Below are 16,343 nucleotides of genomic sequence, written 5' to 3'. Positions count from 1 at the left end.
ACCGGGTTTTAAGTCGCAGGCACGTTAAAACATACTGGTAAAACATGCATGCTAGTCTGTGTTTTAAAAAAGGCAGTGGGGCAAAACTGAATTGGTTGGGATTTATTTTTTCAGTACTCAATCAGCATCCAAAAATCCATCAAAGTCCTCCACTTCTGTATCTGAAATATACAACTGGGCTAAATGTCTCTTTGTCATCATCAGAGTCCGTCTTGTTGCCGTGCGGCTCCTCATGAATGGATGATGGAGATATCTATCATGAACAAAAAGTGAAATAATTCATTCATTCATCTTCTTCCGTTTATTCCCTTTCACGGGCTGCCGGAGCCTATCCCGGCCACTTGTGGGTGAAAGCTGCGGACACCCTGGACAAGTCGCCAGTCTGTCATTGAAAAGTGAAATCAGTTGTTCTGGAATAATAATAATAATAATACCCTTCCATGGAAATGAATATTTATATCTGTAGACATTTCAATTCAGACTAATAAACAAGAAACAGTTTTATTATTAGGGCAAAAAAATTCTAACTTCACCTGTTGGTCCAGGAACAGGTCGAGGACTTTTTGCTGAGTTCTGCCTTGCTTCTCTGACCAATGATGCCGACTGTCCCTTGCTGATGCTGTGTCATCTTTGTCTTCCTCATTATCTTCTGTCATTCATGCTGGCTGTGGATCATGCTGCCCTGGTGGCACCACTGGGTAGAGGAGCTTCATAACCCTTGTTCTATCCTAGGCACTTTAACATTGGGAGTAGGATAATCTAGGCCCCATAAGACAGTGTGCTAAACTTTTTTTCTTCAATGATTTGTGATCTTCCCTGGTGTCCATGGATAACATGAAATCCTCTTCAACTTTATCCAAATGTGTCATGGTAACAAAGAGTTACAAAGGTATAACACGTCAATGTAAGGGTGGGGTCATCTGGACCCCATAAGATAGCACAAGGGTTTTAAGGAAGAACTAACAAGTCTGAAAGGGCCACATTTCTTGCTTATTTTTAGCTGCTAATTATTTTTCTTTTAAATTTTGTGTCTCACAGCTGAAGTGTATCTGTGATAAACATTTAGTCTTTTTGGACATGCAGGACACAGAAAAAATGGCTATTTAAAGAAGTTAAAAACATTTAGCAAAGTAAACAGCTCTATCAAATTAAACGTCAACTTCACTTAAAATAAACTATTTTTAGCTAAGATGCTTATAAAACATACATCAAAATGAGATTTTGTAAACAAACATAAAGGGAATGCTTTAAAACTTCACAGGTAAGGTATCATGCACTACAGTGATCAATGGAATGTGATTGAGAAAAAATGTAAATGATCCATGCTGGATGTTCTTTTAATAGTAGGATTCCACTGATAAGTGTTCGCACCAGTTATGCTCTGGGAATTGTGACCCTTTTTCCCTATCTTCAAGATCCATACTCAAAAAACGGATTTGTAAGTTCTATAAACTTTTGTTGTCTATGTTTGATCATAGTAATAGTCTCTTGGAACTTTTAAGTGTCTCTGTCCATGTGTGTTTATTCATCTATAGCAGGAACATTATTATGAGCCAATTCTGGCTATCTTGCCTGGAGACTTAAGACGGTCCAGCGAAACACCAATGTTGGGGCTCATTTGGATTCAAAGCATTAATACCAGGAAAGTCCAAGAACCAAAAGAGATTCTCTGTTAACCCTTGTGCTATCTTAGATGACTCCACCCTTACATTGACGTGTTCTTCCTACCATGACAAAGGTGGATAAAGGTGGAAAGTTTTCATGTAATCCATGGACACCAGTGAAGATCACAAATCTTTGAAGAAAAAAGGCTCAGAGCACTTTCTAGTGGGTCTAGATGACCCAACTCCCAATGGTAAAGTGCCTAGGATAGTACAGGGGTTAATAGATGGACAGCTGTTTGGTGAGGAGTGTAGAGAGGCTATCTCCATAATAAGACACTCTACAGATAAATCTGTGATTAAAAAGATGAGAGCCACCTTTGAGTACAGACAGAGGCTGATTTGTGACCAAGGTGCAATATTCTATGAAGTCTTCCCTCATTTCCTTGACACACCAGAGTTGTAAAGAACCAATAAAGATTATTATTCCAAAAAATTATAGAAAATTTGAAACCTATTAAGTTTTATTTCTGTTTCGTCAAAGATCGACCAGGACTTTTCCATGATGTTTTGGGATGAAGTATCAGAAAGGTTTCTGGCAATCTGGCCATCCTATTTCAAGTACAAAGTGATTCCTGCAAGCCAGTGTCTTCCATCGAGTTCCTAAAGAGGAGTTACCGACGTCTATTGACCCCAAAGCTGAGGATTAATCAGGTAAACATGGGCAGTTTGTAAAACAGTTTCAGTTTTATGAATTTGTTACAGGGGTTCTGTCAATTTAGGCTTGGTTAAATATTTTCCCTTTGCCAATAAAGACATAATTCATTTCTGTTTAAAACAGTTCAAATAATTATGAAAATAATTTTTATACAAATAGGTCCTTTAAAAAAATATATGTTTGAGGCTTTGATAGTGATGATCAGTTTTTCTGCTGTATTTCTTGCCTCCTACATCAAAAGGATAGCTCAGCACAGGCAGCCCACCGTCTTGTAAAGGTGTGTTCCATTAGCATCCTAGATATCAAAATTAACAATGTCTGTTTGTTGTTGTTGTATGCTACTTTTTGTTTTCAGAGTAAATGCAACCATTCAAGCATTACATCTTTGTCTTTAACTCCAGTCTCAATACATTTTTGGAGAAAGTTGATGCAAGGCAGCTCTTCCTACTCTGTGTTGGGGAGCAAAGAAAAGAAATCCAGAGGTTCCTCTTCATGGTGGACCAGAAACCAATCCCATACAGTGTCTTGACATCAATGGCTGCAGTTGATGTGGTGTTCAAAGCACATTTTTTCTTTAGCATCTCCTATGATTAAGCCCTCTCCAGTTTCTACGCAATTATCCAAACCACAGTGTATATGTGACACAGGTAGAATCTAGAAGATCGGATTCTGTGTAAGGAGCAGAACAACCAGATCCTCCTGAGACCCGGCCCACTCATTTATGTCCATTATAATGGACATTTTGTTTACCTGTATATTTCTAAGGAATTAAGAGATACATTTCCAAATACACTGTAGAGGACATCCTGGGCTTTCCAGTAAATGTGTCATGTGATGACTTTGCTTGCTGGGAACTTTAAGTTTTACATCTACCAAGATGGCTGCCATACCATTTACCTCATTTTATGGAAAGGTAAGTCAATTACTCTGTATCTATTCCTTTTCTTTTCCATGATAATTATATATATTCTTGGTCATCAACATGTTAGGAACAAAATTTTTATATCGGAAAACGGTTTCATGTTTTTTGTTTTAAAACAGCAGGCATTTAATGAATGTCAACTGTAGTGGACACGAGGACCATTTTAATGTATTTAATGGCTGCACATTATTTTAGGGAAAAAAAGTGAAGCAGAGTGGATTCTATACCAGATAATCGAGTGAGATTCGGATTTGGAGCTTTCGGATGATGAAAAGGATGAGGAGGATTAGATTCAGTCTGTAATAGGTGATGATGAAGATGAAGATTCATCAGTCAGAGAAGGAGCAGCAAAGTTCTCGTGCTCTGTGGACCAGGACTAACTTGTATGTTTTATTTAGTTTCAGGCTAATGTCTTACATTTTATGACCATGTTAGAACATTGTAGTGTTTGTACTATGTGTAAATGAAAAAGATAACTGTTGTTTTTTTTATTTACTTGATTTATTTGGGTTTTTTACATCCATAACAGTCATGGCCGCGTCCCCCGTATCCTGTGGAGGGTGCTATGGGAGTATGGGGTCCGGGGAGCCTTACTGAGGGCTGTCTGGTCTCTGCATGACCAAAGTAAGAGCTTGGTTTGCCGGCAGTAAGTCAAACCTGTTCCCGGTGCATGTTAGACTCCGGCAGGGATGCTCTTTATCACCGGTTCTGTTTATAGTTTTTATGAACAGAATTTCCAGGCACAGGCAGGGGCCTGAGGGGGTCTAGTTTGGGGACCACAGGATTTCATCTCCGCTCTTTGCAGATGATGTTGTCCTGTTGTCTTAATCAAGCTGAGACCTCCAGCGTGCATTAGGGCAGTTTGTGGCCGAGTGTGAAGCAGCTGGGATGAGGGTCAGCACAGCTAAATCTGAGGGCATGGTTTTCAACCGAAGAAAGATAGTTTGCCCTCTCTTGGTGGGTGGAGTGTCCCTGCCCCAGGTGGAGGAGTTTAAATATCTTAGAGTCTTGTTCATGAGTGAGGAAAGACAGGAGTGTGAGATTGACAGAGCAGCGTCTGTAGTCATGCGGTTGCTGTATCGGTCCGTTGTGGTGAAGAGAAAGCTGAGCCAATAAGCAAAGCTCTCAATTTACCGGTCGATCTTCCTCTGTAGAAGATGGTCCAACAAGTAACAGAAGAGTGATATAGAATTTTATTGTTATGGAACAAAATGTAATGTTTTTTGGGTGAATATCACTCTAGATATTTCGTTTGGTCCTTTTTACTGATTTTCCAAATTGAGTTCTATTTTCACAGAAATATCATCCTGTCGTCCTCTACAAATGGTTGGCAAATTAAGATAAAAATATTTTTTTTAAAAATTAAAAATGTAAGGTGTTTTTTCAGGCCCAAATAGATAGGAAATCACACAAAAACAGAAATTGTAAGACACTTTTTTTCCTCGGTTCTCAGCAGGAGATACAACTACATACTATAGAGCAGCTGCTGCCTCTTGGCCAGGACGCTCTTGCAAAAGAGATTTTTAAGAGAGATTTTTAATATCAATGAGTTTTTTATCCTGGTTCAATAAATGTGAATAAATAACTTTTCAAAAGGTTTATTGTCCCAGTGTCCAATAGTGTTCAGCCTCAGGCTCCAAATGCTACAGGATGATTAGAGGAGAACGCAGTCCAAACCCCAATCTGATAAATTAAAAAAAAACAAGACACACACAGAACCAAATAAAACCCAGTATAAAAACAGTAAAAATAGTAAACCAGAACCAGAAAATAGTAAGAAAAACATGCAATAAAATCCATTTGAAGGGGTTAAAAAAAATCTTGTTGTCTTGGGCTAATTTTGACTTGCACTGAGAGGATAAGTTCCTTATCTCGAAGAGGGGTGGGTCGCAACCACACCCCTCTGATGTTGTCCATCGCATCCCCTCTCCACTTGGTTCCCTTTGCTGTCCTAGTCATGTGGCCAAGCCCAGCAGTCTCCACAACGTTCAATTCCTGGGGCTGGCGTGCTTCAAGTACCACCATTGCTGATGCTCCACAACACCACACGTACAGCTCCCATTGCTGGTGCTCCAACACCGCTTATGCAGCTCCTGTTGTGTGCCTTTTTTCCAAGTCCAGCTGTTCATCCTTTTTAAAGGATCAAAACTACTTTTTATAAAGAAATTAGGATACTATTGGTTTTTCTCCACTACTTTTATTAACAAAATATCAACACAAGAACAAACAAGAATTGACAAGGCACTAGTTGCCACCCTGAGCAGCTGCCCCCTGAACCGCAGCGTTAAGACCAGCTCTCCCTCCGTCAGCACCATCGTCTTCCACAGTTGGACCCGCGTGCCCAGTTGGCCAGGTGAAACGCCATGTTAGGGTGATTTCTGGCACCAGTAGCAAAGTACACAAGATCGGTGTGTTCAGCTTTTATCTCACGCACCAAGTTAGGACCATTGCCCCTATTTGCGGTGTACAGGGCAATCCAGTTTGCCACCTGCTACTTCATGGTTGGATCCTCCCGTGTCCCGCGGACGTTTCGAAGAGTTTTGTTCCCGTTAGAGATAAGAAGCTCACAAGCAATACACGCCACCCTTCTGAACAGGGACCTCTGAAGAGCTACGAGGTCACCAGCAAACCCTGCATAGACTCGACCTCCCACTGCATGCAGACATGCAGACCTGCTCATAGGGGTAAGATACCATGATACCAGATACCATGGGAAATCCACATGCATCACCACTGCTTCAGCAATGATATCCAGGGATGTGATTTCAGATCCTGCGCCCTGACCCAAAAGCAGGCGGAGCCTGATAGCCTCTTTGGGGACCTGTCCTAGAAATCGGCCGAAACCCTGGTGAGTGTTCTGATAGTCGATCCGGTGGCCAAAGTTGGCATAGGTGGCAGATATTTCAGGCAGTTGGAGCATTTCCACCTCTCCGGGCATCGAGTCGCGCAGTTCTGCTACAAGCATCTTATTTATTCCCACTGACATTGTTCCTTTAGTTGCAATGGCGACAAGCAGCAGTAGCAACACATACACGCTCCTAATGGCCCAGCAGTTAGCAGGGAAGGTAACAACAGCCATGAAGAATGTGATGCGGGCGGCAAGATCGACACTGGAAACCCACTCTCGTGTGTTACGGTTTTATGTGCCCAGTATCACTCCCTGTGGAGTCGCAGGCATTAGACCGATGACGTCAGCGAACCACTGCAGGTTAGCGAAGTTTCAGGGTTCATTAGTGATCCTCAGAAGCTCAGCTCTTGCATAGTTCTGGTTCATGCAGTCTTCATGCAGGACTAATGTTTCGGCTATTACTTGTTGGTGTGCCAGAATGACGGAGCGTTGGTAATCAACTCCTACACGGAATGTGCAAATCTGGCGAAGTCCAGTGGCCAAGGCAAGGTGGTGAATGTCAAGCTCATGGTTCTGCATCCTTTGGTCAGTGAACGGCTTCATGTCACAGCGGCGAAGGATGCATGGGTTTAACCCTCCTCCCCCGAAAAGATGCGAGTAGACTCCAATGTTGTCAGCTCGTCCAAATGGTATACGCTTTCCAAGGTCTCGAGGAGGTGGAACTAAGGTCATCTGTTTTACAATGGGACATGATACAATTCCGTGTTGGCGGTTCCTCTCGGCTATACGTTGGAGTTTCTCTCTGGTGAGGCCAGCATCCCCATCAGGCCATTTCTGTCCATATCTGAAAACCACCACACCATAAACTATGACTACTGTAAAGCTAAACAGATGCAAGTGAAAATGCTTCAGGAAACAAAACTTTTGTGGATTGCAAACAATCAGAAATATATTACATGAACATATCAGAAAACACAGTAAGACCACAGGATTAGAGCACATTTATTTAGTAATAAAAAAAGCATGACAGAATCTCAAAATATATATTTAAGTAAATGTTTTTTTAAAACTAAGAAAGATCCACCATTAAGCAACCCGAGTTGGAACAAAACGGATCAAAAAGATAAGTGTCTTCTATTTTTAAAAAGTTTTAAACATGGAAATCAGATTAGAATTTATTTGTACAAAGAGTAAAAATAATCTGGAGCATCTATGTGTCACCACCATATTCAATATAGAGGAATATCCTATGTATTACATTTCCTTTGCTGTGACAAACGCTCAAAGACTCTAAAAATATACATTTTATGTACTTATATAGAGTTAGAGGTTTTTTTCCATTTTTAAAATTGTGACTCTAGTCAGCAAAATAATCCAGGGACCAGCTTGTGTGTCTTTATGTGTTAACTTGAGTTTGAAGCCCAATTTTTTGTACAGGGCGACAGCAGCCATCTGGGTAGAGCTTGTTTCCAAAACCACTTTAGAAAAGCCTTGATCCTTGCAAAAGTCAATCACAGTCTGAGTCATCTTCTTGCCCAGGCCCATGCGTCTGCACTTTGGTGAAATTATCATTCTAAATAATTCCCCTACTTTTTCTTTTCCGCTCTGCTTGGCCATTACAGCCACAATGCCAAGAATCTGGGTCTTCCCATCCTGTTCGGCCTCAGCAACCCAGAAACAGTCACCTGGCCTGCTTAGGTAGTTCCCAATGATGTCTTGCATATCTGTCCGAAGTCTTTCCTGGACGTAGTCGTCAAACAGTTTGTAGCTGCAGTAGTAGATGAGAGTTGCCCACGCTGCTGGAAACAGCACTGCCACGAACAAAGAGCCGACGAGGTAACCCACAACACACAGAGTTAGGCTGATGAATATGTACAGAGGGCTGGTCATGGCATTTTGAAAACATGGATGGATATGCTCTCGTATGCCATCGCTGAACAAGGTCAACACTACGTCCTTGTCCTTTGGTTGATACCGTCGAATCAGCAGCGACATGATCAGGAAAGCTGCAGGAAAATATTTGAGAACAGTTTCATGTTAATGCAGCACATGTTACTGTCAACTTTCTGATTGAAAAAACTACCAAAATAAAGTCATTGAAGAAATAATTTACCTAATTTTAACTTCATATAATAAAAAAACAAGCCTTAATTTTATGGAGACCTATACTGTTCATAATTATATAAACAAATATGACCTCATGCAAATACACAATCAACCAATAAATCTCATAAAAATATAAAAAGATCATGAAATTGTGAAAAACCTGCACACTGATTTTAAATTTGCCAAGAAATGTAATTTTTTGCTTTAAAAACCTGTTCATTCTTTTAAAACAGCATTTTAAAATATTCATTTTTAATCATGTTGAATATTATTATAATTCTGTCTATTTTCAGAAACTCGGATTTCAAAATTAATTTTTTACAAATTATGTGTTTTTATTTCACATTGCTGTTTTTCAGAATGACTTGTTTATTTCATGATGAGCTTTTCAGCAGAACGAGTCTGTTAGTCAATCAAACCAGACAAGGCGGAGACACATTTGTGATTGGCTACTCCTTTACTCAGGCATAGGCAGCAGCACCATAACTACATCGATCGAAGTCTCTTCAGTGAACGTGATGGCGCAATGCTCACCCCTCAACACTAAGGGGAGTATGCACCTCAACACATCCACAGTGTTGCCAGATATTGGGCAGTTTTGGTTCTAAATTTGCAGATAAAAACGGCTTTGGGTGAGTGTGTATAATTCGGGTGATTTTGTGGTTGGTTCGGCGGTTTTCATTTTCTCGTGAAAATATAGTCGCGGTCTAAGTTAGGCTGGGTGGCTGTTGGCATTCCACTAAGCTTCTATGAACTGGAGTTCCTTGAATGCACCATACCGCGTGTGGGAGGAGCTACCAGCTAATGTTTTTAGCCTGATAGCCACATGGAGCGGTGTCTGTGCTTATCTCACTTACAATGCATGGATGCACAATGCACAGGGAGAATGTTAAGAGATCAGATTGATTTATTTTGAATAGTTCTACATGGTAACCATGTTTCCATGTTTGTGTTCATGAAATCATCCCAGAGAGTCTCTGCTTTAGCTCCTGCAGTGAAACTACGTCTTGATGATGGCCGCCTCAGCGTTTTTTTCTATCTCTATCAGAGTGCGCAGCGGAAGTGTGTGTGTATGTGTGTGAGTGCAAGAAGTTAACGGTGTGTTGCTCAGTTTGCCGGAAAAGTAATAATAAAAAAGGTTTCCTCCAAATGAACAGAGACTGGTTAGAGGCTCAGAGGGTCCGAACGGGGAAGTGAACCCCAAATCAAACCCCGGATCTCCGCTGCGTTTTTTTCCGACCACGGTCAGAAACGTCATCGCAGGAAAGGTTCAACATTTTCCCCAGAGGGAAAAATAAAATCAGAGGAACTGATTTATAATCATTGTCTCAATGAAAATAGCAAAATACACAAGGTTCTCTGACTGGTACACCGCAAAGGTATCCAGGAATATGAGTCGATTTCCAGGGATCAGCCAATGTGCGTTTAGATCCCACCCGATTTTACTGATTGACAGACATGTTCTGCTGGAAAAGCTCATCATTAAATAAACAAGTCATTCTGAAAAACAGCAATGTGAAATAAAAACAAAGATACTTTGGAAAATATTGATATTGAAATCCGAGCTTCTGAAAAAAGACTTATAATAATATTCAACATGATTAAAATCAATATTTTAAAATGCTGTTTTAAATAATGAACAGGTTTTTAAATCAAATCAAATCAACCTTTATTTATATAGCACTTTTTCAACAACATATGTCACTCAAAGTGCTGTGCATTAAAACAATAAAATTTAAAAACAAGATGACAAGACAAACCGTGCGACAACCCCCCCCCCCCCCCCCCCCCGCAAAAACACACGCATCAATAAATAAATAAATGAATAAATAAATAAAAAAGTGGTAAAATTATAGAATGTAGCGACCATGCTTTGTCCTGACGTGGGGGAAACAATATTTTGGGGACATGTCCACATCAGCGACCCCCCAACCCAAGTTCACGGAGAACACTACCACAGAACCCCCCAGATCCGATCAAAAGAGTCAGACCCAGGAGATCCCCCTGCAGCGTCCCCGCTCACTGAGAAGGGTCAGTCACTGATGTGGAGGATCCCTCAGAAGAAAACACTGGAGTGTAATAAAATGTAAAAGGAATAAAATTAAAATATATATAAAACATGGACAAAAAACAAATAATTACATAAACCTTAATAGGCATATGAAATAGTAAGAGCGACTTAAAAATTAATAGAATAAATAAATAAATGTATTTACATACACATAAAACTAGTTAAAAGAAAAATAAATAGATAATTAAAATATTTAAAAAATAATAAATAAATAAATAAATAAATTAAAAATCCTAAAATTCAACTAAAAGCTAAATTAAAAAGGTAGGTCTTAAGCCTTCCTTGAAAAACATGAAAAGTCTCTGCAGCCCTGAGGCTCTCTGGGAGGCTGTTCCACAGGCGAGGTCCGTAAAAACTGAATGAGGCCTCGCCGTATGTTTTTGTTCTTACTTTTGGAATAACCAAAAGGCCGGTATCAGAGGACCTCAGGGTCCGCGAGGGCTCATACTTTAAAATCATGTCAGATAAATATGAAGGCCCGAGACCATAAAAACATTTGTAAACCAATAAAAGAACTTTAAAATCAATTCTGAATTGCACAGGGAGCCAATGCAGCGATTTTAAAATAGATGTAATGTGTTCCCGCCCTCTGGTCCTCGTCAGAACGCAAGCTGCTGAATTTTGCAGCAGTTGAAGATTTGCTATTCTTGTTCTGGGAAGACCAGAGAGCAGGGCATTACAATAATCTAATCTGCTGGTAATAAAAGCATGCATTAGCACCTCTGTACTGGCAAGAGAGAGAAACGGGCGGACTCTGGCTATATTTTTTAGATGATAAAATCCTGTTTTTGTGATATTTTTAATTTGTGGGATAAAATTCATCTCAGAGTCAAAAATGACACCCAGGTTTCTCACACACTGAGAAGTTTTGTAATTCTTTAGTTTAGATAAAACTATCTCTCTCTTGTCTTCAGAACCGATCACTAAAACCTCTGTTTTGTCCTGGTTCAGCTGTAGGAAGTTCTCTGCCATCCATGACTCAATGTCTAAAATGCATTTTAAGAGTGTGTTGACCGACTCTTCATCATCAGGAGACACAGCGATGTAGAGCTGAGTGTCATCAGCATAGCTGTGGAAACAAACGCCATGCCTCCTGATGACGTCCCCCAGTGGCAACATATATAGATTAAAAAGTAGTGGGCCTAAAATTGAACCTTGGGGGACCCCACAGTTGATGTTGAAGACCCTTGAGGAGCAAGTATCCATACTTACGTAAAAACTCCGATCTGTGAGATAGGAATAAAACCACTTTAGTACGGTACCACAGATGCCCAAACCTCTCAGTCTGTTGAGTAAAATACTGTGATCTACAGTGTCGAAAGCAGCACTGAGATCCAGTAGTACCAGAACTGAGAGTTTCTGACAATCCAGGTTACATCTAATATCATTTACTATTTTAACAAGGGCCGTCTCTGTGCTGTGGTTTGTCCCAAAACCAGATTGATATTTTTCAAATATGTTATTTCTATTTAAAAACTCATTAAATTGGATTAAAACAGTTTTTTCAATCATTTTACTTAAAAATGGCAAGTTGGATACTGGACGATAATTGTTATAGTTGTTTGGATCTAAATTACTCTTCTTCAGAAGAGGCCTCACCACTGCCGTTTTAAAGGCAGCAGGGAAGACACCTGTCTGAAGAGAGTAATTTACAGTGATGAAAGTCAGGTAAGGAAAAAATCCCTGAACTTTTCTTTGAGCGATATGGCGAGCACAGAGCGAAATTTTGGAAAAATACATGGTCTTAGATGCATTCTGGTGCATTCTGGCAGCTAGTTATTCACTTCTTTATCAAGAAACTAAGACTAATTGGAGCATCATGATTTGTCATTCAAACCCCTAGTTTGACTCTCCATTAAGGACTTGCTGGTCCCAAAAAAGAATTTGGAAAATTGCTCAAAGTAACACAATCCTACAATCTACGCTTTTCCTTAAAGCTGCAAAACATACAATTGCTAAAATATAGTAACATCAAAGCCCCAAATGGCAAAAAGAACACCAGTAACTATGATATTCTATGAAAATACCTCAGTTATTTATACATTATTTCTGCTTTAGAAATGACTGATGTACAACATCCACTTGCACTGTTTTCTCAAACTATAATTACATCAAAATATGGGATCTGCTTTAAACCATAATTCTATAACATAATACATCAATTCTTTAACACCAATACTAAGTAATCTGGGAAATATCAAAACAAACATACAAACTAAGCTAAACATTGTAAACATTTTTTTTTAAGGGAGTGCCGTTCCAAACCATCAAATACTTATAATTAATGTCAACTATACTGAACTAAATCATGGTAATTAGGAAATACAAATAAATTAAATAGAGAAATGTATTCAAAATAAAAACTGAAACTCAAAACTAAAATTGAAATTATTTCAAAATGTGGTTTTGAGATTATTTTACACAAAAAAGTATTTGACCTACACTACCTTAAAAATCTTTTTTTTCCAGCCAAGACCACTTCAATTTGTTTTTTATCGTCTTCTCACAACTGAGGTCGTGACCACGCTCAATAATGACGATGCCTGCCATTATTTTAACACAAATTTGATCGCAAACTCTTCAGATGTGTTTGTGAAAGTTTAGCGTGGGTCCGCCAGTTTTGGTCTCTAGGGAAGCAAGTCACGCTGACCACGTGGTGCAGACAGAGCCAATCAGACCCGTCGACGCATCCGAAAGCAACTAAAACGTCCCGTCATTGGTCAATTAGGCCGGGAAGACGAGAGATGGCCACGACCATAGAGGAAGCGATCTGCGGAGAAATATAGAAAATAAAGCTAAAATTGGCTGATTTCAGACCATTTTTTAATCCGGAAAGCGATTTGTCCGTAGAGATCAGGTCTTTAGTTCCCGGAAAGTACGTTCGGTTTGCTCAAAAACCCGGATTTCCGGGAATTCCCGGAAGACTTTCATCACTGAATTTACTATATTTAAAAGCTCAAACTCAAAGAAGTAATAAAATGTTTTCAACAACGATGTGGGGATTGGGTCTAAAAGGCAGGTGGTTGGCTTTAACTGGGAGAAAACCTGACCAAGTCCCACAGCATCAACCAGGACAAAACTTTCCAGTGTTTCCTCTGATAAATACCATGCTATAGATTCATTAAAAGCAACACCTTTTTGAATTAAAAGAGTAGATCTAATAGCATTGATTTTACTCCTGAAGTGGTCTGCAAAACTCTCACATACAGCATCTGAGGCTGCTATGGAGGACCTTTAAGAGTATCTTTTAGTTAAACTGTCTATTGTTTTAAAGAGAACTCTAGGATCGTTTTTGTTTTGTAAAATTAAGTTTGAGAAGTGGAAGGTCCTGGCTTTTTTTATTGCATGACTGTACCTCATTTGCTGTTCTTTAAAAATTTCGCGATGTACAGTTAACTTCGTTTTTCTCCACTTCCACTCCGCTCTCCTGCATTCACATTTCATGGCTCTGATTGGTTCGTTCTTCCATGGTGCTGCAGCTTTAGTTTTCAACGTTTTAGTTTTAAGTGGAGCTACAGCATCAATGGCTGGCTGTAGTTTGTTGTTAAAATGTTCAACCATAAAATCACATGATGCAGGTAAAATATGAGCGGGAGTGTGTGTGAACAGGCCCCGCCCTTTTTGTACTACATTTGAACTGTACCGTAATGATAAACAACCAGTAAACCTGTCTGCTTTATGCTGCTTCATGGTCTTACCCCCCCCCCCTCTCACTATCACCCCCCCCCCCCCTCTGACATCCCTCCCTCTTCTTCCCTTCTTTCCTTTTACGTCCGGTCCAACACCAAAGATTTTCAATCATGGTTGAAATGAATAAAAGTTTGGCCTCAATAACAAAAGGGGTTTGTTCAGTCATACCTTTGGTTTGTCTGAAGATTAATAACCCCTCTTGTTAAAGTAAAATATGTCCAACACAAGAGGCCCTCAGCTCTCATCTGCCTGCCTAGCTGTTGGACAGGACAAGTTAAAAGAAAAAAAAAAAAAAATATGAGCGGGAGTTTGATGTAAAATATTGATAAAATTTGCAGCCACATCAGGAGTTATGTATCGTTTCCTCACAGTTCTCGCTGGAGCTTCCTGTCGAGTAAAACTGGTTATATTAAAAAAATATACAATAGTGATCTGACACAGTCGAGTCAACAACAGAGGACACACTGCAGGACAGCCCATAGGTTATCACCAAGTCTAGAGTGCGCCCCCTGCTGTGAGTAGGCTGTGTGACATGCTGTGTGACATGCTGTGTGAAATCCATACAATGCAAGAGGTTAAGAAACTCCTTTGCATGAGCATCACTATCTTTATCAACATGTAGGTTAAAATCACCAGTTATTAAAACTCTACTATATTTGGAGTGTATTACTGATAAAAATTCAGAAAATTCTTGAATAAAACAGGAGGGAGGCTTTGGTGGTCTGTAAACAGTAACAGATAAGATAGATGGGCTGTTAAAAGAAAATGCATGATGCTCAAATGAGGAGTAGCTATGTAGCGTGATTGTTTTGGTTGTTTTAAAGCACAATGAAATATATTTGATAATATAGGGGCTAATTTAAAATCAGTTTGCAGGTTTTTCACAATTTCATGATCTTTTTATATATTTACAAGATTTATTGGTTGATTGTGTATTTTCATGAGGTCATATGTATTTGTTTAATTATGAACATTATAGGACTCCATAAAATTTTGGCTAAATGTGAATTTTACAGTATTGAAAATACGTGCAGAAGATTTCCTATGACTATGAAGAAAAATGCAGTTTATCAAGCATAAAAACTACAAAAATTTATTTTTATTTATTATTTGCTTTTTTCATGTCTGCTTTACGGATATAAAAAATTGAAAATAAAAATTGTTTTTGTAAAATAATAAAATGTGATTTATTTCAATCATTGACTGTGAGACACAAGGAGTTTGACTGTTACTGAGAATTCTCGTATAATTTGAAATCTTTTCTCCTTTCCTATTTTTTTTGTTCATAATTCATACTCAAACAAAACCCGAAAGATCATTTGTTTAAAATAAAAAGCGATTTTTTAAATTATGTTAGATTACTGTAGCATAATGTACAGCAGCCCTTTTAATTTGCAGCTTTTACTGCTCACTGTTAGCTAAAGTACTTCCGGTGCCCTCCACAGTTAGCATTACCGTTCGTTATCACGTCTGAAACAAGGCAGTTTAGCGGCTGAAGAATAGCTTAAAAGGCACCACAAGAATGAGCTAGCTAGCTAGCCTAACGTCAACACAGGCCTACACGTGAGCCACGAAGCACAAATAAAAGCAATTCATTCATCTGACAGAAACATATGAACGCCTCACAGCCAACATGCAGTTTGAAACCTGAGAAGTAAACTCCCTTACGGTCCAACAGGTGTAAATTATGTCCGTAAAGAGCCGTGCTTCCAACCGAGTGAGATAGTGACTCGAAGTGAATGCAGACAACCACAGCCAAACGCCGTTAAAAGTTAACATTTAAACTCAGAAATCTGCAACCGGTGTGTGTGTACAAAAAGATGCCCCTTAAAGTTTCTACTTATTAGGTCAAAGTACAAGAGACAGACTCATCCCACGTCCATCTTCCACACTCACCTGTAAATGAATCACTGCCATGATGCGTTAGAGGACCGAACTTTGATCCAGGAGGGCGTAACTTTCAAATGTTGGGTTCAAGAAAGATTATTAATTCAAAAATAGAACATCAAAGGTGCAAAAAAGAAATATCCCCGAAGCAGATTTCTTTTCTGAGTGCACTTGGAGGGATCATTTTCTTTATTTGATCAACAACCTTTATTAAAAATCTTGATTTTTTTTTTTTTGTTGGCTCCCTCTTATTTTGTTATTTAAATACTAGTAATTCCAACTCTCCAGTTGTAGCTTTTAAACGGACAAAATACTTCTCCAAAGAGACCAGGAAAATGTTTTACATGTTTTACAATACTGTATTTTTTATTCTCCTTTAATAATTTCAGATTGCAAATTTTTCAGAGTGCATTGCAGATCCCTTCAGCTCATGAAACTATATAGTAGTGGTGTAACAGTACACAAAAATTTCAAATCGGTTCGATTCAAGAAGATAGCTA

General features: G+C 39.1%; 1 protein-coding gene across 2 annotated transcripts; it reads right to left on the bottom strand.

Annotated features, from left to right (window-relative positions):
• Positions 1–7,075: 7,075 nt before the first annotated feature.
• Positions 7,076–15,948, bottom strand: LOC101173140 (N-acetyltransferase 8). Of its 2 annotated transcripts, none has more exons than XM_023954957.1 (2): positions 15,853–15,948; positions 7,076–8,095 (listed from the first exon to the last, which is right to left on the bottom strand). In XM_023954957.1, exon 2 carries the CDS (start codon positions 8,082–8,084, stop codon positions 7,413–7,415), a length of 672 nt encoding a protein of 223 aa, XP_023810725.1. In that variant the 5' UTR covers positions 8,085–8,095; positions 15,853–15,948; the 3' UTR covers positions 7,076–7,412. The 2 variants fall into 2 exon arrangements, with proteins under 2 accessions (XP_023810725.1, XP_023810724.1); XM_023954956.1 differs by having other exon boundaries at positions 15,625–15,860.
• Between the last annotated feature and the right edge of the window lie 395 nt (positions 15,949–16,343).

This window comes from Oryzias latipes, chromosome 5 (assembly GCF_002234675.1).
Source record: "Oryzias latipes chromosome 5, ASM223467v1".
Lineage (NCBI taxonomy): Eukaryota > Metazoa > Chordata > Actinopteri > Beloniformes > Adrianichthyidae > Oryzias > Oryzias latipes.
This window is presented reverse-complemented; position numbering and strand designations above follow the sequence as displayed.

What these genes read in the sequence shown, in the direction of transcription:
- LOC101173140 (XM_023954957.1), bottom strand. Translation starts at nt 8,084, where the DNA reads ATGTCGCTGCTGATTCGACGGTATCAACCAAAGGACAAGGACGTAGTG.